This window comes from Condylura cristata, unplaced genomic scaffold (genome assembly GCF_000260355.1).
Source record: "Condylura cristata isolate star-nosed mole 26May11 unplaced genomic scaffold, ConCri1.0 scaffold00011, whole genome shotgun sequence".
In the NCBI taxonomy this organism is placed as follows: Eukaryota; Metazoa; Chordata; class Mammalia; order Eulipotyphla; family Talpidae; genus Condylura; species Condylura cristata.
The window spans coordinates 21,634,701-21,659,716 of NW_004567112.1; the positions used below are offsets into that span (position 1 = coordinate 21,634,701).

At 49.3% G+C, this 25,016-nt stretch overlaps 1 protein-coding gene across 34 annotated transcripts in view; it reads left to right on the forward strand.

The window, feature by feature from the left end:
* SORBS1 (sorbin and SH3 domain containing 1) overlaps positions 1-25,016 on the forward strand; it is a 205,724-nt gene that overhangs the window by 151,388 nt on the left and 29,320 nt on the right. For 30 of the 34 annotated variants that reach the window (XM_012723568.1, XM_012723539.1, XM_012723538.1 and 27 more), the window contains 4 exons: positions 2,053-2,102; positions 17,931-18,103; positions 20,723-20,808; positions 23,867-24,034. In XM_012723568.1, the coding sequence (XP_012579022.1) occupies positions 2,053-2,102; positions 17,931-18,103; positions 20,723-20,808; positions 23,867-24,034 (477 nt within the window). The remainder of the gene's footprint in view (positions 1-2,052; positions 2,103-17,930; positions 18,104-20,722; positions 20,809-23,866; positions 24,035-25,016) is intronic. The other 4 variants (XM_012723549.1, XM_012723562.1, XM_012723564.1 and 1 more) reach the window with 1 other exon arrangement.

A 25,016-nucleotide genomic window follows, 5' to 3' on the forward strand; every position in this document is an offset into this window, starting at 1 on the left:
CAGTGGGGTGTTTGGTTAATTGGCATAAAGAACAAAAACATTGAGGGGGGGGCCTCCCTGGTGGCACAGTGGGTTAAAGCACAGCGCTACGAAGCTGGCGCAGCCACCACAGCACAAGTTTGACCCCTGGCCCTGGAGGTGACCCATATGGTATGGCAGACCACTCCTGACCTGCCCGCTGCTCCCCTCAGCAGTGTATTTCAGTACATCTGCCTGTCCTGCTCCCCACTCTGTCTCTGGTGGACCCTCTCACCTCCCTGTGTACCTCTGGCCTGCACCCCAGTTCCGTATGCATTAATAAATAAATCTTAAAAATTGAGGGGTACCTCTGGGGTTTGGTCAGGCAGCTAAAAGAATAGGGGCTTCATCTGTCACCTAAGAAGGATGGGGAGAAAATCGATGCAGAGGTAAGCTGGGATTCACTTTAGGTCATTTCCTTTTGAGGTGCTGGGTATCAAATAGGGAGTAGCCAACAGCCTTAGAAACCTAAGCCTCGAGCTCTTAAGAGAGGGGGCTACAGTGTCTGTTGGAGCTCCCTGAGGAGCAGAGTGGAAGCCCTAGGGGTATATGAGAGTGAAGGGAGATCCTGTAGAGCAAAAGGGAGGGGAGATCAACAGCCACCTCTGGGGATGTGAGGTGACACTGAACAGGAAAGGGGTGTCAGCAAGAACAGTGCAGGGAGGTAGGAGGCAGTGTGAGAGTTGGAGGGAGAAAGACTGAAAATTACCTGCAGAGAAACCCCCAGAAATAAACTCTAAGGCCAAATCAGTGGATTTGGTAATAGCATCTAAAAATGTTAGTGAGGAGTAGGGTGGGAGCTGGAGTGTGGGAAGGAGAATCAGGACCCCTGCGTGGTTGTGGAAGGCAGGAAGTGGGTGTTCCCAGCAAACTCATTAAGGTCCAGCAAAGCGGGGGCTCAGGCCATCATCTTCAAACAGGAGCCAAGAGTTAGGGACTCAGCAAGGAGAGCAAGAAGGGAGACCCGCAGGGCAGTGGGGTGTGAGGATGAGGAGGGTGAGTGCTGAGGTGGAACATGCCAGAGGAGTAAAGGGACCTGGACAGAGGCCCAAGGAAACCAGAGGAGACAGCAGGTTGAGGGTGGGTGGTTCAGCAGGGAGCGTGCTGGTAGCTGAGCCCCAAATAATGGCCGCCCCCCCATTTCCTCCCCCCCTCTTTCACCATCTCTTCCTTTTCTTTCTCCAGTATTTTATTCCTCCTTCCCCTCCAGGTAGCTCTTCTCCACTTAGCTTGTTTTCCTTGAAGGGGTTGTTATTAGAGATAGGAGTGTCTCAAAGGTTAACTCTTCCATTGGCCTGTTCAACTGCCACATCACTTTTCAAACAAATACATTGAACACTTTGTGTCTTTATCTCCAAAACAACAGAAACCCCCAACTGCATAATTAGGTTGCTTTCCCTTGGCCTGTGGCTCTGGGTCCATTATTTTTCTTCCTGTCATTTTGCAAGATGTTTCCCCACTCAGACTGAAATGATCAATAATGGGTGTGTGAAACTGAATTTCTTCCCATTTCCATACTTTTAAAACTGCAAGGATAAACAAATGATCTAAACAGAGAACGTCTTTTAAAGTGCATTTTTGACATCTGTTCCTATAAGTGTTGGGTGACCCTTTCTCTGGATGTGGCTTCTGGGGTGCATGCAGGAGTCTGTGGTGGGCTTAGCAGGGGGGCTTGTGGGCTGGGGTGTGCTCTCCTGGTTTCTAATGCATGTCGTCAAACAGGCCCAACCTTTGGGGAGGTGCCCAGGTGGAAGATCCCTCCCTAAAGCCAGGAAGCCACCCCTTGACCACGACCCCACCCCCACCCCCACCCCAAGTGGCTGCAGCCACTGGAAGTCGAAAGACCAGAGAGGGTGAGAGCCCCCCTGCTCAGCCACCCTCCTCCCAAAGACAGAGCCCTGCTCGCCAGCTGCCCGCCTCCCAGACCTACCTAAATTAGGAACGGAGAGGGAAGTCTTTCCTTTCCCTTGGGCTTGAAACATCTAAGTCAAAATAAATCATTTACACTCTTGTTTTTTTTCTTGACATTTACAGAGCTCCGCTGTCAGCCCCGCTCCAGAAATTTCTTCAGAGCCTCCTGGATAGTAAGTTGTCACTGTTTACGTGGCTTAATTTATTAAATGTCAGAAATGGGAAGAGGCTTGTGATTTGGGCCCAAGTGTGTTTTATTTGTAGCAGTCTAATAGCTTTAAATGATGTGCGAAGTAGCAATTTAATTATAGTCTTCAAATGATTTTCTTTTTTACCTCCTCAAATTATTTTGTGATGATTCATATTCCTTTCGATAATTTTTTGACTGTGTTGGCATCTTTGCATTTAGAATGTGAGGTTTTCTGTCTGCACTTAGAATTTCTACCCCGTTCCCTGATTCCTGGGGAAGAAGGGGAAATGGCTGAGATAGCGCCTCTTGTACGAAAGGGAACAGTGTGAGGAGGGGCCCCTGGGCTGAATCTGTCGGTGAAGATGGGGCTGGGAGAGGCCGAACTTGTCTGATTCTCAGAGATGTGGGTTAATTTCCCCACATCATGTGGGACAGTGCCCACCCACTTCTTGGGGTACTCTCACTTCTTGGGGTAATCCCAGTCTCCCCATCCCCCAGACCATCCCCTGCCAGGTTAACTTTTCTCAGTATTTGCTCACTTAGCTATTATCGCAGCTAAAAAGTTGCCCCCCCCTTCGTTCACCCCCCACATGGTAAAAAGTGAGCATCTCTCATGAATACATGGACCCGGGCCTGCCATGCCCAGTCTCCTGGGAGTGTCTCTGGCTGTGTAGCCCCGATTGTCTTCTTGTGCTCTTATTGCTGTCTTAAGGCTGCTAATAAACTACTGTCCTTGAGGGCAATGATTACATCTCTGTAGGGCATCTACATGGGCACCAGTATAGGTTGGGGCCTTGTTCTGGCAGGAGCCTCTCGTTATCACCATATCTGCATCGCCTATGATGGGACAAGGAAGAAAGGCACAGTTAGTACTGTTCCTTTAGGGTTGAGTAAACCCACAGTGCACAAAGTTCACTGGTTCAAATAAAAGCCTAACTCAGTCTGAATGTTCATTTTTAGGCAGATATTCATTTTCAGGCATGTCCTACCTACCTTGCCAAAGAAAAGAGTGGTTTTATTTGAAAGTCCCAAATCAACTGGGATTTGAGTATTTTAGAAGGTGGTGACCAAATCTCTAATTAGATGTAATCTGTTAGTTTTTTTAATATGTATTAATATACCCCAGAACATAAGGAAAAATCACTCAAGATAATGCTAGAGGACAGATCCCTCTTGGAGAAGGCCAAGTATAAAATCTCCCGCATGTACTTGGGCTGTGATTAGCCACCAACAGGACAGAGGCCTCCAGACTCACTCCTGGACTCCGTCAGGATCCTTCCTTTTTCTTCCTCCAAGCCAGACTCTGAGGCTCACTGTTTGTAAAGAGCTAGTTGAGGCCCTCCCTGGTGGCATAGGGGTTAAAGACACAACACTATCAAGCAATCACCAGCCACTGCAGCATGAGTTCGATCCCAACCAGGGAGCTGAGCCACATGGCACAGCAGACCTCTCCTGTCCCGCCCACTGTTCCCCTCAGCAGTGTACTTCGGTAGGTCTGCGTGTTCTGCTCCCCACTGTCTCTGGGGAATCCTCTCAGCTGGGCCTCTACCCCAGTTCTTGTATGCATAAATAAATAGTTGTTTTTTTGTTTTTTGGTTTTTTTTTCTTTTTCTAAAAAGCTAGTTGAACTGACTTCAGCTCTAAGGATTGAAAAGAAAAAGGACGGACACCATGAGTCTGTTCACCAGGAAAAGTCCCTGTCTTTATTTTCAGCATCAAGCTTATATATATATATATATGAAAAAAGGGGATTACTGTAACAAAGGGGACTACCGTGGCCTGCGCCCATTGGCCAGGCCCCGGCTAGGCGGGTGGGAAGTATCAAAAATTATTTACAAAAGAACCTGTAAGCTGGGGTTTTTGGGTCTGTGCTCATGTACGGGGATGGAGACAGCCAGACCCTAGTCAAGGTCACGGGCGCCTCCTTATCAGCCTGAGGCCCAGAATTGCTAACTAAGCTAAACCTCTTTCCTTTATTACCCCCTCTTGTTTATAGATGGAGGGTGTGGTTCTGTCTGGCTGCTTCGTGCTGAACAGGGGCGTTGTTTGGGGATGAGAGGGAGTGAATGAGGCAGCGAGTAAAGGCTAAAACTTGGTAGAGAGATGGGCCGGGTGTAGGTAACAAGGAGTAAAAAAATCGAGAACAAAGTTCTAGTTGGGAAGGAGAAAGGTCTAGAAAAGCGCCTTATAACCAAAGGTCGAGGATTGTGTCATCCCACTGCTGAGGGGTCACCGGCAGGGGATCCAGCAGCAGCCACTCGTCCTCCAGAATGCCATTAGGGAAGATGACGAAGTCCGTCATAGGCGGGATTGTTGACATGTTGGGTCTGAACAGGTTGATACTGGTGATATTGCCTGAAAAAGAGAGCTTGATGAAAACTGTTAGTGGTGGCCTGCCTTATCAGTCGGCGAGTAACAGTAATGATGTGGCTAATAATACAAAGTCCAATGGTAATTATGAGTAGAAGGAGTAGGAGGGGACCAACAAGGGCAGATATCAGAGTAGTCAGCCAGGGAGAACTATTGAAAAAAGAAGCAAACCAATTAGTGCTTGAGTCTCGTTCTCGTTTGCGCCGCTCGCAGTCCTCACGGAGTTTTGCCATGTTGTCACGGACTATGCCAGTGTGATCTGCATAAAAGCAGCACTCCTCTCCCAAAGCCGCGCAAAGGCCCCCGTTTTTGAGAAATGAAAGGTCGAGGCCTCGGCGGTTTTGTAAAACAACTTCGGACAACGAGGTGAGAGATGACTCTAATGCACTAATAGACTTTTCAATACGAGCTAAATCTGCATTTACGGTAGCCTGAAGTAAAGCGAGATCTGAATGGTGTGTGGCCAGAGATGCAATACCGGTGGTAGCCCTTGCCACCCCAAGGGTAAAGAGGGGAGCCAGAGTTAGTGCTGTGATGGGCTCACGTATATGTAGACGGAAAGCCAGGGGGCCAAGAGAGGGTGTTCCATCCATGTCATGTGAAAAGTCCAGATCGCTATGATAAAGAATGTGTGGCAGGATGGTGACTATAAGGCAGTATTCATCGGCAGGTTTGAATATAGCGCCGTAAAGAAAAGCTGTCAAACCCTGCTGTGAACAGAGCCACCAGAAAGCGCTGGAATTGCCTGGCGATAACCACTGACTTGTATTGGGGGGCGCGACACGCGAGGAACAGAAGAGAGTTTGGTTTGTGGCTCCCACATAGGTGCCTTTTCCCACTACCCGAGTGAAGGTTAGAGTCGCGGGTGTCTGTGGCCATGTTGTTGTGGGTACCGCAGACGAGTAGTAAACAGAAGCATTAATTGCTACAGCTTCATAAAAAGGAGGCCTAGGATCATAGCAGAACCAACAGGAAGAAGTTAGGTTTGGGGAAATGTTGTTAAGTGCCAAGAAGGCTGCCTGAACCATATGAACAAGGGGATCGAGGAAAGGGGACTGTGTAGGTGCGTTAGGCAGGATCCTATAAGGTGTATTAGGCAGAGTCATATCACGAGAGGGAAGAGAAGTGGAAAATGAAGGGGTCACAGCAGAAATAGATTGAACTGCCGGTGGGGTAGAGCGTGCTACAGGGAAGGAATCAGGGAGTGCAGGACCGGATTGGGTCCTATGGATATCGGGATCTGTTGGACATGTAGTCGGATGGTAAAGAGCAAGCCCACATCGTGCTGTTCCTTGTGAAGTCTAAGGCCCCAAGTACGGCCCCTAATCCAGTCCTGAAGGTGTTCGAGTTTTTTTCCTGCTGGTGTAAAGGAAATGTTTAGGATATTACAGTATTGTGTAGAACCGCAGGTGGTAGAACCGACTTTATTCCTGAAGCATGTACCATAGTCACCCTGAATTGGGCTTTTTCGTTTTACGGTGATCCAATCCCATGAAGAACTGGGATTCCAGTAGCCATCACCAGTAGTCTCACACCCCCATGCCTTACAGTAATAAGACTCAGGGCCGCCGCAGCGTGTCACCTCTGTCCTTGATCGGCCATCTTTTGGGCATACATAAATGGACTGCCTGCTAAGTAGACAATGCCTCTGATTATCCCTGCAGCCTATAAAGGCCCCTAAAGTGGATTGAGGGAAATCGTCCAGATTAGGTTTTTTCCAAGGTATCTGCTGTGGTTCATACTCGAAAATGTCCCATGTGTCTAGACAAGCGGCCAGCATGCAAAGATCGGGATGTAAGTCGGGGTACCAGGCCCCCAGGGTGTCTGACTTGCTGGTGGAGCTCCAGGCCACCTGACCAGTGACAGTATTGACAATCTGCCAGGTCAGCTTTTGTGGGTTGATGGCGTAAGTGGGTATGACCAGGAAACTCAAAAATGTGTATTGGAGGCTGAAGCCTCGGAACTGCGAGGGGAACATCTGGTTATGGTAACCTTCAGGGGGTCAAAAGGACTGGAAATTGCCCGGAAATGATGAGAGGAGGCCGGGGCCAGTTTAAGTCTAGAGATATGGATCCACGGAGTGGTGTGGTGTGGGAGTGCAGAGGATGACCGGGAAGGGCCCTTGCCAAACTGGAGCATGGGGTGGTTTGTCCTTGTCGGCCGGAGGTTCCCTGTAAAACACAAGTTGGCCTGGATGGAGTGAGGTTACGCCGGGAGAGTTGGAGGGATCTGGTAAAAGCCAATCTTGGTACTTCCAAAGTTCATTGCGGACATGGGAAAGAAGTGGGATAGCGGCATCTGAGGGAAGACAGGAACGCATTTGGATACCTGGCGGGATTAGAGTTCGAAAGGAGAAAGAGAGGTAGGCTTTTTAGGCATGGCCCTCAGGCGGAGTAAGGCAAGAGGCAACAAGCGAACCCAGTCGAGGTGCAGCTAAAAGGAAAGCTTGGTGAGAGTCTCTTTAATGCACCTGTTGGCCCTTTCCACCTTACCCAAAGCCTGAGGTCAGTATGGACAGTGAAAATGCCAGGGTACCGGCAAAGAGGCAGATAGAGAGCGGGTAATCTGGGACGTGAACTCAGGGCCATTGACAGACTGTAATGAAGTGGGAATGATTTGAGTGAGGAGAATCTGGGCAACCGTGGAGGTTTGTTTATTGATGGTGGGAAACGCCTCAATCCAGCCTGTGAACGTATCAACTAGTACCAGGAGAAACCGGACCTTGCGCACAGGCTGCATGTTAGTGAAGTCAGCCTGCCAGTCAGCAGCTGGTAGGTGACCGCGAGCCTGGTGAGCAGGAAAGGGTTTGGGTTTGAGCGGAGTGTTGGGGTTGGTGCGCTGGCAAATAAGACAAGATTGTGAGGGTGTGGACAAGAACTTCTTGTCCTCCGGGGCCGGGGAAAAGAAAGCAGAGAGGAAATGAGTTAGGGATTGTGGGGAAGTATGAAAAAGGTCATGAAGAAGGGTGAGAAATTGTGAGCGGTTACTAGCTGTGTCAACTGGTGATGAGTTAGTAGATTGGAGCTGTTGGACTAGAATATGTGAGGGGCTCGTCCGGGATAAAGAGGTGGACTCAGACAGGGCAGATAGCGCTGCCTGTCGAGCTGAAAAGTCAGCTAGTTTATTGCCCTGAGAGATAGGCGAGTCATCAGGCTGGTGAGCCCGGCAGTGAGACACGCCCAGTGAGGAAGGCAACTTGGCCGCCTCCAGGAGGTCAGTGATAAAAGAAGCATTTGACACTGAACATCCCCCTGTAGTCAACAGACTGCGTTCCTTCCATATTGCAGCATGAGAGAGCAAGACGTGGAAGACATATTTGGAGTGTGTATACAGAGGTAGGCGCTGCCCGTGAGCCAATATGCAGGCCCGTGTAACAGCGATAAGTTCAGCCTGCTGATTGGTGGTACCGGCAGGCAGAGGACGCGCCTCAGTGACCTCTGAGTGAGAGACCACAGCATATCCGGCCCCAGGAATATTGTCCCATCGGAACGAGGAACCATCAGTAAACCATACAAGATGGCGGTCCAGAAGGGGACCCTCAGAGACATTAGAGGGGCAGGGTAGTAGGGTATCCAGGGTCTCTAGGCAGGTATGGGATGGAGAATCTGAGCCCGCGGAAGTAGGTGGGAGCAGGGTGGCTGGATTGAGAGGAGGACAGGTGGAGAAGGTGACCTCCGGATGTAAGAAGAAGGACATCAGCAGATCAAGGACTCTGGAGGGGGATAGAGTGTGGAGGCCTTTATAGGCGACCAGATCTCTAAGTCGATGTGAGGAGAGGACAGTAATTGGGGCACCAAAAGTGAGTTTATGTGCCTCTTTATGGAGGAGCTGTGCGGCAGCAAGAACCCGAAGACAGGGGGCCCATCCCCAAACGGTTGGATCAAGCTGTTTAGAGAGATATGCAACCGGCGCAAAAGTAGGCCCGTAAGTGTGACCTAAAACTCCCAAAGCCTGCCCAGAGGCTTCATAAACATAAAGAGAGAAGGGACGACTGAGGTCCGGGTGTTGGAGGGCCGGCGCCTCAAGTAGAGCCCGCTGTAGTCGGCGAAAAGCATGGGCCGGCGAGGAGGACAGGGGTTCCTCCACGGGTCCCTTAGTTAGGTCATATAAGGGTTTGGCCAACAGGGAGTAGCAGGGAACCCAAGCCCGAAAATACTCTGCCAACCCAAGGAAAGACAGGATGCTGGCCTTTGAAGTTGAATGGGGAGGCCTCGGAGAGCTTGTTTCCGATCCACTGTGATAGCCTTATGTTGTGGGGTTATTTGGAAACCCAGGTAAGTGACTGAAGGAACTGAGATTTGAGATTTGGTTGGGGAGACCCTATAGCCCCTGACCGCCAGGAGATTTAGGAGAGCTGCTGTATCCTGCTGTGAGTGGTCAAAAGAGGGGCTGCACAGAAGGAGGTCATCTACATATTGGAGGATTGTAGAAAAAGGGTGATCAGGACGAAAAGACAGGAGGTCCTGTGCTAGGGCCTGTCCAAAAAGGTGAGGGCTGTCCCGAAAGCCCTGAGGGAGGACAGTCCATATGAGTTGTTGAGAATGGCGGGTCTGGGGGTCAGTCCATATAAAGGCAAAAATGTCCCAAGAAGAAGTGTCCAACGGGATGGAGAAAAAGGCATCCTTGAGATCCAGAACTGTGAAATGGGTGGAATCAGAGGGAATAGAAGAAAGAAGGGTGTAGGGGTTTGGAACCAGAGGATGAATAGACACCACGGCAGCATTGATGAGGCGTAGGTCCTGAACTAGGCGATAGGCACCAGAAGGTTTCTTAACTGCCAGTATAGGAGTATTGAAAGGAGAGTGAGTGGGGATCAGATGTCCCCTAGCAAGGAGATCCTGGATTATAGGGAGAAGGCCTAAGAGAGCCTGAGTAGATAATGGATATTGGGACTGACTGACATATTTATGGGGATCACGAGGCTTGATGTGTACTGGGGTGCAAGAGGACCTGGCCGGGGAAGAGATGTCCCAGACTTCTGGGTTGACGGGATAGGAGAGTGAGGGAATGAATGGTGTCGAGGAGTCGGCAGGAAGAAGGGCCAGGAGGAGGGGAATCTGAGGGTCTGAGGTATGGGTGGCCGAGGAGATGGTAATAGAAGTTCTGAGTTTAGATAGGATGTCTCGGCCTAAAAGGGGAACTGGACACTGAGGCATCACCAAAAAGGAATGTAAAAAAGAGAATGGAGAATCCGAAAATAGACATGTAAGCACAGGTGTGCGCAAAGAAGAAAGTAAAGTGCCTCCTACCCCAACTATAGGAGAGCTAGATGGTATGGTGGGTCCCCAGTACTCCCTCAGGATAGAAAAGATTGTGCCGGTGTCAAGCAAGAATGAAATGGAACAACCGTCCACGCGAATTGTAACCCTGGGCTCCTGTGAAGTGATCGGGAGCGGGTGCCCAAGGCCCCGTCAGTCTTCCTGCAGTGCAAGAACCGGAGATGGTAAAGTGGCGGACACCCCCACCCCCACTGTGTATGAGAGGGCAGTCAGATCCCCAGTGACCAGCACTTTGGGCAGGGTTTGGTACGGGTCCTTGGGTTGGGGCAGTGCTTTGCCCAGTGGCCCTCTTGACCACACTTAAAACAGGGTCGAGGGGGTCTGGCCCCCCCGGTGAAGGCGTCTGTGAACAGGTCTTGCCTGACACTAGGCGAGCCAGCATCTGAAAATTGGCCCGAGCATTCTGTGCCTTACGACATTCCTTTTCTTCCTCACGGCCATGAAAAACTTTAAAAGCAGCCGTAAGGGTTTCAGCCTGAGGAGTAGTAGGGCCCAGTTCCAGCTTTTTAAGTTTAGCCTTGATGTCAGGGTAGGCCTGGGCAAGAAAATAATTCATGAGAACAGTTTGGCCCTCCGAAGACTCAGGGTCTAGATTAGTGTATTGGCGTAAAGCCTGAGTGAGGCACTCAAGATATTCAGTGGGAGTTTCATCTTTTTTCTGAATAATATCCTGGACTTTCTGAAAGTTAGTGACCTTGCGCACCGCCATTTTAAGGCCAGTGGCTAGGGAGGCGGCGAAGAGTCTCTAAGATGAAGGTGGGAGTTGTAATCCCAGTGGGGATCGCGCTCAGGGACCGCCTCAGGGCCCGGAGGGTGCTGAGCATTTAATCTATGCTGTTCAGTAGCGTATGTCTGGGCATGCTGCCAAACTCGCCGTTTTTCCTCAGGAAGGAGAGTGTTAGAAAGAAGCATAAAGATATCATGAAAAGTGAGGCTGTAAGCCTGAAGGATCCACTGAAACTCGTGGATATAGGTAGTAGGATCAGAAGAAAAAGAGCCCAGACGCCTCTCAAGTTGTGAGAGGTCATATAGGGAAAACGGAACGTGGACATTAACTACGCCCTCAGCCCCAGCAACCTCCCGAAGGGGGGCGAGAATGTGAGGGGTGCGGAAGCGTGTGTGTGATGCTGGAGGGCTCGAGAGAGAAGCCGTTGGAAGAGGGGGATAAAGGACAGGAGAATTGGATTTAAGTTCAGGATGAGTAATTTGGGGAGTGGAGGACGGAGTCGTGGGTGACGGAGAAGAAGGGGTAGGCAAAGGTGACACTGTGGAGGGTTTAGGGCGATAAGGAGGAGGTTCGTCAGCCAGGTCAAAGGAGTTGCTAGACGGTTCAGACGGTAAGGGAGCCAAGGCCAGGAGGGGGTTTGGATGTTGGGGGAAGCAGAGGGAAGGATTATGTGAAAAAAAGCGAAAAGCTTCCACGTAGGGGACTTCCTTCCACTTTTTGAGGCGCTGGCAGTAGTTAAAGAGATCATCAATCATTGGAGTTTGAAGTGAGCCCTCAGGGGGCCACTGAGAGTGATTGTCTAATGGGTATTGAGGCCAATCCTGGCTGCAATATCTGATCAGAGTCTTGGGTTTAATGTCAGGAGTCAGTGAAAGTGTGGAGAGATGTTTTACGAGACACTTTAATGGGGTGTCTTGAGTTGACTGAAAATTACCCATGACTTGTAACAGGGCAAAGAATGTCACACAGGAGGGAAGAAAATCCAAGAAGAAATATGAGGAGGAAAGCGATAACAACGAGAATAAGTAGGAGAGTCTGAGGATCCAGGATAAGAGAGAAATGGAAGGAAAAGAGAGTCTGAGGCCGAGAATTCGCGGATTCCGGGCTAAAAGGTGACACTAAGAGGGCGTAGGGTGTCCCCTAGATCGGAGGTCCCTGGGACCGGATCCAGATGGCCAGGCGGGTCGTCACCCGCAGACCACCTGGGGGCAATGAAGCCGGGACCACGGAATACCTAGTGCTAGGTTTTTCCAGAAGGTCAGTGTAGACCGGAGATGGTCGCCTGGCAACCAGGAAGGCGGAATGACAGAGAGACTGATAGTGAAAAGGGAAGGGAGAAAAAAAAACTGAAGGGAAAAAGGGAGGAGGAGGATTTTAACAGTGAATAATGTTTTTTGGTCAATTTATGTGGCTAAAGCAATGGGAGGTTCTGGGGCCCACCGTAACCTTGAAGGTTGTGGTGGGGTGCGCTCCCCCCTCACTAGGACGTCGGGGGCTTGCCCGACGATCACGGCCAAGGACCCCGCTGTAGTCCTGAGTGAGGCGAACGACTCCCGGGAAGGGGAAACTCACTCGGTCGATATTCGGTGGTGGATTAGGGAGCCAGCGCCGGAAAAGGTGGACGAGGGTGAACAGTCTCAGGCGTCGGGGAGCAGGGAGGGAGAGCAGGCGGTGGACGAGGGCCCAAAGGGGGGTCGCCTCGTCCCGGCTTTCGGCACCAATGAAAGGAAAAAGGACGGACACCGTGAATCTGTTCACCAGGAAAAGTCCCTGTCTTTATTTTCAGCATCAAGCTTATATATATATATATATATATGAAAAAAGGGGATTACTGTAACAAAGGGGACTACCATGGCCTGCGCCCATTGGCCAGGCCCCGGCTAGGCGGGTGGGAAGTATCAAAAATTATTTACAAAAGAACCTGTAAGCTGGGGTTTTGGGGTCTGTGCCCATGTACGGGGATGGAGACAGCCAGACCCTAGTCAAGGTCGAGGGCGCTTCCTTATCAGCCTGAGGCCCAGAATTGCTAACTAAGCTAAACTGCTTTCCTTCAAGGATGATAACTCCTACTCCTCTAGGTCCCAGGGAAGTGCTTTCAGAGGTGAAGCTCAGCAGGTGAGCTCAGGCTATTGGCTTATAAAGGGCTTCGCTAAGACCACAGCTCCCAGCAAACTCCTGGGTCTCGGAGGCCAGTTCCCTGAGAAGAGTGACGAAACTTATGCTTCTGTAGTCTGACTGACTGCTCAGGCTCTCTGCACAGGATCTCTCCCTGCCTTTGCTCTTTTTCTGGGTCAGGGGAGGACCCTAACCCGGCTGTCTGGTCCCCTCCAAGCCTCCCCCTGTCGCCCTGCTACCTTAGGTGACTGAATCCCTTAACTCCGACGGATACTGAATCCCTTAACTCCGCCGGATGTGAGGCACTGTGCTCGCTGTTGCAATGGAGCGTAAGGTGCAGTCCTGTAACAGTTGGAGGAATAAGCAAAAAAGCCAAGTAGCAAATAAATGAAGTAGGTTAAAAGTGTTTAGAAAAGAAAGCAACTCCCACAGGCTGCCCAGGGTAGGAGCACAGGTCTTGAATGAAGTCATAATTGTAACTTACTGATCGCAGACATGTCCAGCCTATGCTTAATGCATTTGTACTTTGCCTCATTTAATGCTCTCAGCATCCTGGATCAGATGTCTTTTCTGATCACCACTGTATGGGTGAGGAAACAGACTCTAAAGGTAAGGTCACACCCACATTCCACAAGTGGTCGGTGGCAGTGCTGTAGCCACAGGAGCGAAAGTTCTAGTTCAGAGGGCTGATGTCAGCAGTAAAGGTTGCTTCACCTGGACATGCTGATTCATGCATCACTTGCAACATATTAATTCAAAAATTGCATAATAAAGTAACAGAAAGTATGCTAAGATTTGCTGGGGGGGTTTGAGTGACTAAAAACAAAAACAGTGTAAGCAACTGTGTGATTGTGTTAGCAGGACTGAAGGAGACTAGTGCAAGCTGCTTAAAAGATCGTATTGCTTTCAGACACTGGCTATTTCTGAGTGTGCAGATATTTGATGTGGAATTTACCCAGCACTCCATTTCATCAAAATAGGGCCAGGTCGATCTCCATTTTCAGCCATAGCCTAGCTCTCATGAAAGACTTGGCAGGGATAGATGAGTTTTTCTCTTCCTGCTGTTCTACTATTTGGAGATTTTTCATTAATTCAGGCATGGTTTTCTCCCAGTTTGTTCAAATAAGATTTTTCCATATTTGGAATTGGTGAGGAGCCAGCTTATATGCCGTGCCTGCCTCATAGGAGAGTACATAATAAATGTTTGCAGAGTGAGTACGAGAAGTCTTAATTAACCACACGGAACTCCCCTGCGCTGAGGCAGGCAGCTTGTGAGTTGAATCTGCGCCCCTCACTGCATGGATGGGCATGACAAACTGGAAGAAGCACTAGCAACACTTGGCCTTAACCTTACCCCGAGGGAGGAGAGAGAGCCAGACATGGCCCAGGTTCAAAACTTGAGATCACTGCAGAAGTGATGGTGTTGCTCTAAATTCATTTTCTTATCTTGAACCACAGTTTAGAATTTTATTAACATGATCACCTATCTCAACATTAAAATAGCTTGGGAGTAGAGTACCAAATTCCCATAGTCCGTAATGCAAATACCAGTTGTTCCTCTCAAGGTAATTCTCTATAATTGCAACCACAGTGCATGTTCAGTTTTGCATTTCACCTCCATAAGAGTTTTCAGAGCCATAAATCAACAGTATAACTACTCATTATTTTCATAGTCTCATGTCAGCACTGCTAACAGTACTACTTTTTTTTTTTTTTTTTTTTTGCTTGTCCGAAGAGCCTTACTCTGTTTGGCCAGAAGGTGACACTCAAGGACAAGCTGCCCTTTCCTAAGCGGTAATGATGGTTCCCAAGAGAAAAAAACGCACTTTCCCCTTAATCTGACTCAAGGTCACATCTCAGATCATTACCTAGGGAACCACATGGAATATCTGAGACTCCCCTTGGCCTTAAAAATGTGTCTGAAATCTGTATGCATGTGGGCGTTTAATTTTATAGTCATTTCTTCCGCTAATATTTATTGAGCAGTAGTGCTAGGCACCAGCCGTGCAGAGTAATAAAATAAGTGGCTGCCCTCAGAGGACTGAGCAGATTATGGGGAGACAGACTGGTAAATAACACACAGCATCCAGTGTGGTAAATACAGTGTTGGACTCAAGAGAGACAACTCTGTTTTGGAGAGAAAGAAAAGAATGCTATGAAAGAGCAGCAAGTTAAAAAAAGAAGAAGAAGAAGAATAGCACATTATAAATATTGCAGATTTTCATCATTATTACAAAAGGCTATAAATGAAACTGCCCTTTCCAGATTGTCTAGACTCCTGTCCCCAAAGCCACAGTGAAGAAGTTCATTGTTTTCCCTCAAAACAACAAGTGGTTTTGAACAGTAAACACCCCAAGACTGGAAATTCTTTGTTTCCTGTTGATTCCCATTTAGGAGAGTGATAGACACTTAGTAGGTGCTGAATAAATGCTTGTTGAAAGACTCAAATGAGCAGTAGGATGACCTGAAATCTTTTTTAGAAATATCACTGGCAGTGATTTGCAGAGCTGCCTGCAGGCAGTTGGGGCTGGGATCTGGGGATGATGGTGCGCTTCTTGCTGGGCATGGTGAGCAGGGGTGGGTGCTGAGCAGGGGGGTACAGGGCAGAGTGGTTAATGGGAGCTGTGTCAAGGGTACAGAGTAAGTCCCAAGGACTAATCAGTTCTAGGGAACAAAGAGAGGAGAGAAGGCTTGATTGTCTGGGCTTTCTGGCTTGGATGATGGGGGCAGAGGGAAGGCTGTGTTTGCTCTGGGAATGAATGGGGGTTGAAGATGTCTAGTAGGCAACTGAGTTTGGAGTTCAAAAGACAGGTCTACCTAGATTACAGGTGTAAAGGTGAGTTTTTGTTGTTACACGGTCTCACTTTGCCTATTAGTTTTGCAAATGAGAGGAACACGTGGCTTCCAAGTGTTTAAATGGGCCGGTTTACCTCGGCTGATCCACACTCTGTGTTGGAGTCAGGTTGGCTGCAGCCTGCCAGGGCCCCACCCGCGCCTCTTCCAGAGCCCGCCTGTCAGCACAACTGGAACGGTTGGCGCTAAGATGATCGCTCTGTTTTCTCACTTTATCCTTCTAGTGAGTATGTTTTTGTTGAATCCCCTTGAAACTCAGCAGTGAACTCTGCATCTTAGCCAGGGAGGTGGGTTCTCCATAGTGTCTCTTCTTAGCTTGCTCGTTCTGAGAACTGACTGCACCCAGAATGCTCTGAGCTGGGCTTCTGAACTGAGCCTGTTTTGTGAAGGGCTCACAGCTGTTCATCCTGCCTGGAAAGAGCGGCCTGTGGCTCCAGGCTGCTTTCATCTGTTTGAACATAGCAGTGACCCAGCACCTCTTTGACCCTGCAGATGCCTTCACCGCTCTGGTCCTCAGTGTCCCATTTGATGCAATGGGTATCTGTCCTGCCAGCCTGTGCGGATAGTACATTAAAAACACTGTTCCAGAACTTTCAGATAGTTTTTAAACAGGAGCACCTCAGGTGCAAAAGGTCACACATCTGAAAAAAGCATGTCGGCTTGCCTTTCTCGATTGGCCACAACAGCACCTCCCAGAGAGGTTTTCCTCAGGCTGGTTCATCGCTCCCTCAGACAAGCAGGGCACGGGATGACAACAGGTAGAATAAACCGGATGTGCGGTGACTGAGTGAGGGTGGGGGGTGAGTTCTGATGGCTGGTGAGTAGAGAGGTGTGAGGTCAGGCAACCTGTGCCTGCCAGCCCTGTTGTAGGGCAGCGTGCCACAGCTGAGAACACCCTGTAGCGCCTGGACACAGACCTTGAGTTCCAGCTCTTCCACTAACTGCCTGTGCGTCACTTCCTTGTCTGAAAATGGAAAAAAAAAAAAAGGCGAGTTGTATGCGAGCCTCTAAGAGAAGCGATCCCCTGGTGTCCCACACAGTGCGTCCATCAACACTCCTGTCCAGGGTCCCGCAGGGGTGTCATTTCACCATTCCCTGTGACTGTGGCAACAGAAGCTGCTAAAACAGTTCCGTCATTGATGGGGTGGATAGAGGGAATGAGGTGGTGGTTGAGCTTAAGCAAATAAATACAGCTCTAGACTCAGTGATGGGGCAGTTGCATATGGGGTCTCTTATCATTCCTAAAGTATTTTTATACACTTGATAGTATCCATAGCAAGATTACAGGGCAAAGAGTCTCCATCAGGCTCTCTTCATGTACATCTTCAGAAATAAAATCCATCTTGATAGCAATAAACTGACTTTAGTGGGCTGGAACAGCCATCTAATGGAAGCCTGAGCACTTCTGCGAGAAAGGGGCCATTCACTTATCTGAGCGAGGGAGACACCATCCACTACCCACGTGTCTGTGTTTTAGTGGATGAGGACATAGAAAACTGGCTTTATGGAAAGGGAGAGGTTCTGTAAGTTAATGCTTTTAATTTTTTTCTGTGCCCCACCTCATTCCAAAAGGATTTGTGGTGACTTGCAAAAATACCTAGAATTTCAACAAGATAAATATAAATGAAGGGTATAAAAGAGCACTAGCTGATGCTCACAATACATGCATAAGATTCCCAGTGGGGTGAAATCTGGCTGGAGTTAACAGGAGCACATGGAATCCCAGACTCCAGTTTCACTGTCACGGATTTTCCTGGAGACCCAGGACAGCAAGGCCTTCTCCTTTCAGTGTGGAATTTCTTTCATTTATTTTCTGGGGGGCGGAGGGGAGTGTGGTGTCGATTTTAATGCTCCATCAGTTATAGCATTTGTGAAGAATAACCCAGAAAAATAATCTGACTGGCACACTCGACGTTACCAACACTGAGTGGCAACTTGTCAGAGGTTCCACTCAGCTGTCCCTTCTTACCTACAGCCACTGGCCCCCAGCTCCCATTACTGGAAGGGTGCATGGTCTCCTCCCATTTCCACTCCTGCCTTCCCCCCTCCCCTCCAGGCCTGCCCCCTCCTCTTTTCTCAGTCTTCCTTCTCTCCCCCTACCCTCCTTCCAGCCCCCAGCCCTTCCCGCCTCTACCTTCCAGGGAGCATTTCTTCCAGGGGAGACTCTCCCCAGTCAGTGTTTCCAGAATTACTCTTTTAAAGCACTAGTGCAGTGCTGGTGCTCGGGGAGTACTTTGCTGTTGGATGTGATTCCTGGGTACCCGGCGAGCGCAGAGACTGTCTGGCTGCAGAATTGAGTGTTTCTGTACCAGTGCCCTTTACGAGGGACGGGCCTTGATGCGCTGCTTGGGAAATATGTTTCTGTCCTCTACTGGTAAAGTGCTTTTTAAGAAAAATGTTTAAGTTGTGACTCCTATTCTTACCTTTATTTCTTCTTTTCTCTCTTTTCAAATTACACTGTTCTTAGTATATATTCTTCCAACTTCCACGCAGTGAAGAGGGAATCAGATGGGGCGCCCGGGGATCTCGCTAGCTTGGAGAACGAGAGACAGATTTACAAAAGCGTCCTGGAAGGTGGAGACATCCCTCTGCAGGGCCTGAGTGGGCTCAAGCGACCCTCCAGCTCGGCCTCCACCAAAGGTAACTGGGCGAGGCGGAGGCCTCCAGCCCGACCGCCCCCTGGTTGAGATGCCAGCAGCAGGTGACCCTCCAGCACCTGGGATGAGTTCTGCCTTGCCAGGCCCCCCGCAGGCCTCTCAGTCCTCCTAGGCCCCGCCAGTTTCTCGCCGGCCATTTTTCTTTCTGGTATTAATAGTTCCCTTCCTTTGAACCCTACCCTGCTCTCCCTGAAGCATCTCTTCTCTCTTTTTGTTCTGACCTCCTCTTCGTAGAAGTTAGCTGAACTGTAGCCTTTCCTAACTCCAGCAGGGTGGCCATTTTTTCGTTGCATCTTTGCGCCTGCTTTGCAGCACAGATTATTTTGCTTCTGGACATCAACTGGAAATTTTTTTTATAAAGCCCTTATGACAAATGAGCATGTTACCCCTCCTTTTCTTTCTTTCTTTTTTTGTTTTTTTAAGCAGCTTTTGGCTTTAACCTAATGGGTCTATTTATTTTATTCTGCATGCTTTCCAGTGGATCGTAAAGGTGGGAATGCTCACATGATTTCTTCATCTTCAGTCCATAGCCGAACGGTTAACACTAGCAGTGTGTTAGGCCCTGTGTGTAAGCACAAGAAACCCCTGTCCGCTGCGAAAGCCTGCATTTCAGAAATCCTTCCCTCCAAATTCAAACCCAGGCTCTCTGCACCCAGCACTCTTTTGCAGGAACAGAAGAGTGTTCTGTTGCCATCAGAGAAGGCTCAGAGCTGTGAGAACCTGTGCGTTTCAGCTTCTCTGAACGATGCCAAGCGAGGTCTGCCCCTGCAGGTAGGGGGGAGCATCGAGAATCTGCTCATGCGCTCCCGGCGGGATTATGACAGCAAGTCGAGCAGCACCATGAGCCTGCAAGAGTATGGCAGCAGCGCCCGGCGGCCCTGCCCTCTCTCGAGAAAGTCTGGAATGCAGTTCTCCATGTTCTACCGGGACATGCATCAGATCAACCGAGCCGGCCTCTTCTCGGGATCTGTCACCTCCTCCAGTGTGCGGGATCTGGCTTCCCATTTTGAAAGGAGCGGCCTGGCGTTGGCCAAGGGTGACCTGGGCCCCAACCAGGAGGGCTCAGAACACATCCCCAAGCACACCGTCTCCTCCCGCATCACAGCTTTTGAGCAGCTGATTCAGCGGTCCCGGTCCATGCCATCCCTGGACCTGTCTGGGAGGCTGAGCAAGTCCCCCACGCCGGCGCTGTCCCGGAGTGGCCTGAGCTCAGCCCGCTCGGCCGAGTCCCTCCTCGAGTCGACCAAGCTGCAGCCCAGGGAGATGGACGGGATGAACCCGCGGGGCGTCTATGCCTCCCCCTCGTGCAGCAGTATGGCAGACCCCTCCTTGGGCTTCAGGGGCCTCGTGCACTCTGAGCCCCTCTCTGCCTGCTCTGACGACCTCGACCGCTGTTCAACCCTCTCCAGCGACAGCAGGGAGGGCAGCAGCGGCAGTGTCCACGGAGACTTCCCCAAGCACCGCCTCAACAAGTGCAAGGGCACCTGCCCGGCCTCCTACACCCGCTTCACCACCATCCGGAAGCACGAGCAGCAGCAGAGCCCCAGGCAGCCTGACTGGCGCCCGGATGCCCGAGGGGACAAGAGCACGCTCCTCAGGAACATCTACCTGATGAGCCCCCTGCCTTTTCGGTTGAAAAAGCCCCTCCAGCACCAGCCCCGACAGCCTGCCGCTGGCGACTTCCCAGGCCCCCCGGCCGGCCAGAAGCCAGACCTCCCCGGTCAGCCCCACCAGGACGAGCCCCACGCTGGGGGGAAGCCCTCGGTTCCCAAACGCCTGTCCTCCCGGCACACCATGGCCAGGCTGAGCCGGATGTCGGAGCCCCCTCAGCAGAGACCCGAGGTCCCCGAGGACTGCCCGAGGGCCTCTAATAATGGGAACTCTGTGCTGGCCACAGACCACAGCCTGGACAGGAACAACAACCCACAAAGTGAACTGGGAACGTCCCTCGGAGGTGGCCTTTGTGTATATGCCCAGTCTCACCTCACCCGTCTGTCTGCTCTGCTTGCTTTGTCCCCTCCTGTGTGCCCACGGTGCTCATTTTCTGGTCCGTCCTTTGTTTTCTGTTTGTTTGGCTTGGCAATTAATCACGGCTCGTAGTGGCTGCTCTTCTTTAAAAACAAACCCCCATGCCATTTCGACTAACCACCAAACTCTGTTTCGAAAGAAAAATTGGCCGTTTAGCTCATCTGAGAAATTTGTTCATCCGAACTCTCAACCCCCTTGCAGTTTGCACCAACCCCACCGCACCCGTGGTTTTTTGAGAGGCAGCCTATCTCGGTGGCCCTGTGTGTGTGGTGTACGGTGTGTCCCTGTGAGAACCTGCACGCCTCTGAGTAGGGACACTTTCCAAAGGTCTCTCTCGCTCCTCAGATTTGCCTTCAAATTGGGTTTCTTTGTATCAGAATAGTTGATGAGTAAACCCAAAAGGCGGAAGGGGGATTTGGGTGTTGTTGTTGTCTTTTTTCCAGAATTTGATGATTGATAACTAGACAGTGACTATCAGAACATGAATGATAGTTAACGGATAAGAGGTAACATCTTTCCCCAGTCTGTCCCAGTACATCTTTGCCTGTTTTAATTCTACTTTGTTGTTTTGAAGATTCAGAATCACCAAGGCATTTTATACCAGCTGATTATTTGGAATCCACAGAAGAATTTATTCGAAGACGTCACGATGATAAAGAGGTAAATGCCGTCTTTAAAAGCTCTGACCTCTTACGTCGATAAAAATATGAAGGAAGTAGACATTCTGGGCAGACCAGAGAGGTGACGTGGCCGTGCAATTAGAAACAAAGATTGGCGTTTTGCAAGCGACTTTCCATATGACTTAGGCTCAGTCACTCCTCTTTTAGTCCACTTTTCCAAAAAGGAGGACTGATTTACCCACAGGCGCTAGGCTCTAAGTGCCAAATGCACCTGGTACCATTGCTGAGGAGGTCTGGGGAGAGGTTGCATTCAGTGCCTCAGAAATGGGAGCCTGCAGTTTGCTTCATTCTCATCTCTCCTCCACCTGGGGTGGGGTGTGAGGGTGGGGTCAGGAGGAGGAAGAGGAGGCCTTGATATTTTCTAAGGAAACACCTCCTATCTCTCCAGTATCGCTCACCCCCCTGATGGCACAAAGTATAGTGCCAATTAGGAAGGTTGCAAAGTAACCAAAAAGTAAGCAAAAGAGGAGAACATAAGATAACAATAAGGTAACCATGATACATTTTATAAAACAGTTTGAGGAAAAGAGAAATTCCAATAAAGGTTGGGTCAGCCATAGCCAAGAGCCTCAGGACTTGAACCATCTCTGTCCTCTTTGTACTGAAGTGGTGAATGATGGGAAGGAGCTCAGCTCCTGGGCACTTAGGAAGAGGCAGTTCTGCCTGTCTTCTCAGTGGGCAAGACCCCAAGCTTCTGTCATGACACAGCATTCCTGGGAGGCATGTTTTTGAGCTATGCATTCCTGTGGCTGACACAGGCACCAATGTCCATTTTCCTGTAATGAGTTAAGAGGTAGAAGAATAGCATTGAAGCTGATGGCGGGGACAGGGAGTATTCATGTATACACAACTCTGTCCTTTTCCCTGAAAAATCTTGAAGCCCCATGGCATTCTGTTGGGTGGCTCCAGGGTCTGCATGTATCTTCCTTAAGGATTTTCAGTTAGGCTGACTTGGATGGTAATAAGCATCCCTGCCAGATGGTGACACTACAAAAGAGGAGGGTTCGCCCCTGTCTGGGTACCTGCAGACAGTCCTCAGTAAGACACCTTCATCTACCTGCAAAGAGACCAGAGAAAGCACTAGATTTATAGAATTATTAATAGCAAAGTGGAAAACTCACAGGGAGTGTCCATCAAGCCACAGAACAGCTTCATTCTGCCACTGTCATGGATATACAAGATTCCCACCTCTGTAAGGTCCTCCTTTGGTAAAGGAGGTGACATAATATTTAGTGGTTTAAACTGGTTAGGACCCAATGAGGAAGGTTTTATGGTCGAGTCATCATCACCTACAACATGGGAGGCAGATTTTACTTTGATGGTCTAGCAACTGATAGATTTACAGTGCATTCAGAATGTAAGTAGATTGTTTCCTGAATCACAATGACTCACGGATCTTTAAAAATGTGTGTGTTTTCCATGGTTTGTGGCTTAAGTGGCAAAGGGTGGATTTCTTGAGGTCTGATTCAAGCACTGGACGGAACCACATTCACTGATGTTATTTATCCTTCATCAGAGCACAAGGGGAGCATCAGTCTTCCCCAGTATGACAGAATAATGCATACTTCCCAGCTAATGGGGTGACCGTTCCTGAGCTTTTCTCTGCAAGTGCTTTATTATTACCATTGATAGTAATGGCATTTCAGAAAATGAGAACATGCCGGTCCTGGGAGGAGGTTCCAGTGGTCATCCAGCCAGTCCCCTGGGTCTTAACCAGGCAATGACGGCAACAGGGGAGGGGCTTGCCAGGCCCTCTAACCAGGTGGCTCACGCCAGAGGCAGAGCTGGCCACCTGGGCTCCACACTGCTGAGCTGGTGCCTTTATGTGGTGCTGTGTTGTGCAAAGCACTTTCTCATGTCTCTGCATTTTAACTTCACAACAACTTACCTGAGTACTGAAAACCCCACAACTGTCTGGTGAATTGTTACTATATTATTTGTAGACTCAAAAAATCACAACCACCTTGGGCTAGCTGCCCCTTGGGCCTTTAATTGCCTGCTGGAAGAAGACTAATGCTAAGAATTACCTGTTCTAGTTAATGCTTTCCTACAAAGAATGTTAGTCCAGAACTGTATGGTTGGTATGGGGTAGAGAAATGCTAGAATTCTATTCTAAAGGTCATTAAAAGACCATGAGGATATTTGGTAAAGTACAACATTATTGTTATTAAAGGTCTTTGAAATGACTATTTTAGGGAATAACTATTTTAACGTAACTGTTAAATAAGGAGAGACTAATTCTTCTAAACCTAGTATTACTGTTCCGAATTTGTCTTTTGTATTCATGTTATACGTCATCCCCTTAAACCAAGCTTCACTTCACCTCATGAATATATATTGACAGTTAAGTACAAAAGTAACTGATGTTCTCTAGCAGTCACATAAATGACCTCTGATGCATCCTCCTAAAAATTCTTAAGTCCAAAGGAAGAGTTGGCTGCCTCTGGGGGAACGGGCCCTTGTTTCTGAGGTAGGCTTCTCTGCCCTCCTGAGCACAGTAGCACAGCAGACACACCATGCACAAACATGACCCAGTCACCGTAAACTACACATAGCCAAGGCCCATAGTGGCTTTATAGGCCTAATTTGGGCAGAAAGACTCAGCCAGTCCTGGGAATACCCTGGGGACTCATCAGTCCCCGCGAGCGAGGTAAGACTAGCACCTAGGTGTCTCCGCCCCCCCAGCATGTGTGTGTGTGTGTGTGTGTGTGTTCCAGATACCCCCCCACCAGGCCCCCAGCCTTTGCTGCCATGTATCAGGAGGCAGGAGGCTTTTGGCTGAGCCAGGGAACAACCTGCAGCTAATGGATCTGTGTGGAACTCCTCCCTCCCCATGTCCCGGCTTCCCTGGTTTCTCCCTCCCTCGGGTGGGTGGTGACAGCAGAAACTGTACTTGTGGCCACAAACCCTTCCACATCTGACCCTTGACATTTCCTCCCTGTTGACCCAACACCTTTTTCCTTAGTTATTTTTGTTGGCAGTTTTGCAATACCCTGGACCAGATGATTTACTGCCCATTTTATGCAATTTCATGGCAGAAACTTTTAGCGGACCAGAGACGGCTTAAGCGCGAGCAAGAAGAGGCCGATATTGCAGCCCGACGCCACACAGGCGTCATTCCGACGCACCATCAGTTTATCACTAATGAGCGCTTTGGGGACCTCCTCAATATAGACGATACGGCCAAAAGGAAATCTGGGTCAGAGGTCTGTTTTGATCGCCTCAATCTGCTGCTTGACCCAAAGCAATATTTGCCTTCCCTCAGCATTGCCCTGTGTAGGCCAAATTCGTTTTCCAAACAGCATCTGTCACTCTGGCTTCCTTAGGCTTGCTTTGGCTCCTCTGTGGCTGGTCGGCAGACATGATTCCATTGTGCCCTGTGCTCTGTAAGCTCAAGCATGCCTGGCTGTGGGAAGGGGGCCTGCTGGCGTACACCCCGATGCATGCTCCAAGCATCAGCTGCCTTCATGAATCCAGTGCTCTACGTTCTGCATTTTACATGACACCATGTTGCCTGTGCATTCTGCTTAGAAACCTCAAGCCTTAGTCCATGTACATTCGTAGCAATGGCATGGGCAATTCTAAGATTCCTCTTTAAATATTTCTTTAGTGAAATATTGTAAAAGTTCACTAGTGATGCTTTATTTGAGCCATTTACACAGGCCCTGAGGTTTAGGACACTCATTTTGAGATATCAGAGAACAACACTGCCAGTGGGTATTATGCAAGGAGTTGAGTCAAGTGCTCACTAGTGCGGAAGCTTCCTGAAGAGTTTTGCAATTAGAGTTTTACAGCTAGGAGAAGCCCATGGAGGGTAGAACTCTGGGAGACATTTCATTCGCCATTTAATTTTGGCATTTCTCAGCTAATATTACGAAAGCGTTTAATATCTAAAAGGAATGAAGAAGCACAGACGTTTGAAGTGATTTTACCCAGGCCTCGGCTTCCTGCACTAAGGTCAACATGTTGAAATTCTTGTGCTGGCCCAGTGCTGAATCTTGCATCAGTGTTTGTGTTGCCACGTGACCCTTAATAGCCCCGCTAAAGATTAGCACCTTTTAGGGAAGTGGGGCTTGGGGGGTCTGGGGCTAGGAGTGACACCTGAAGTATCTTGTGATATTTCTATAGGTTAGTATTTATGTTTCTGTTCTTTGAGTGATAGCGTCCCTACTAGATATTCAAAAGAAC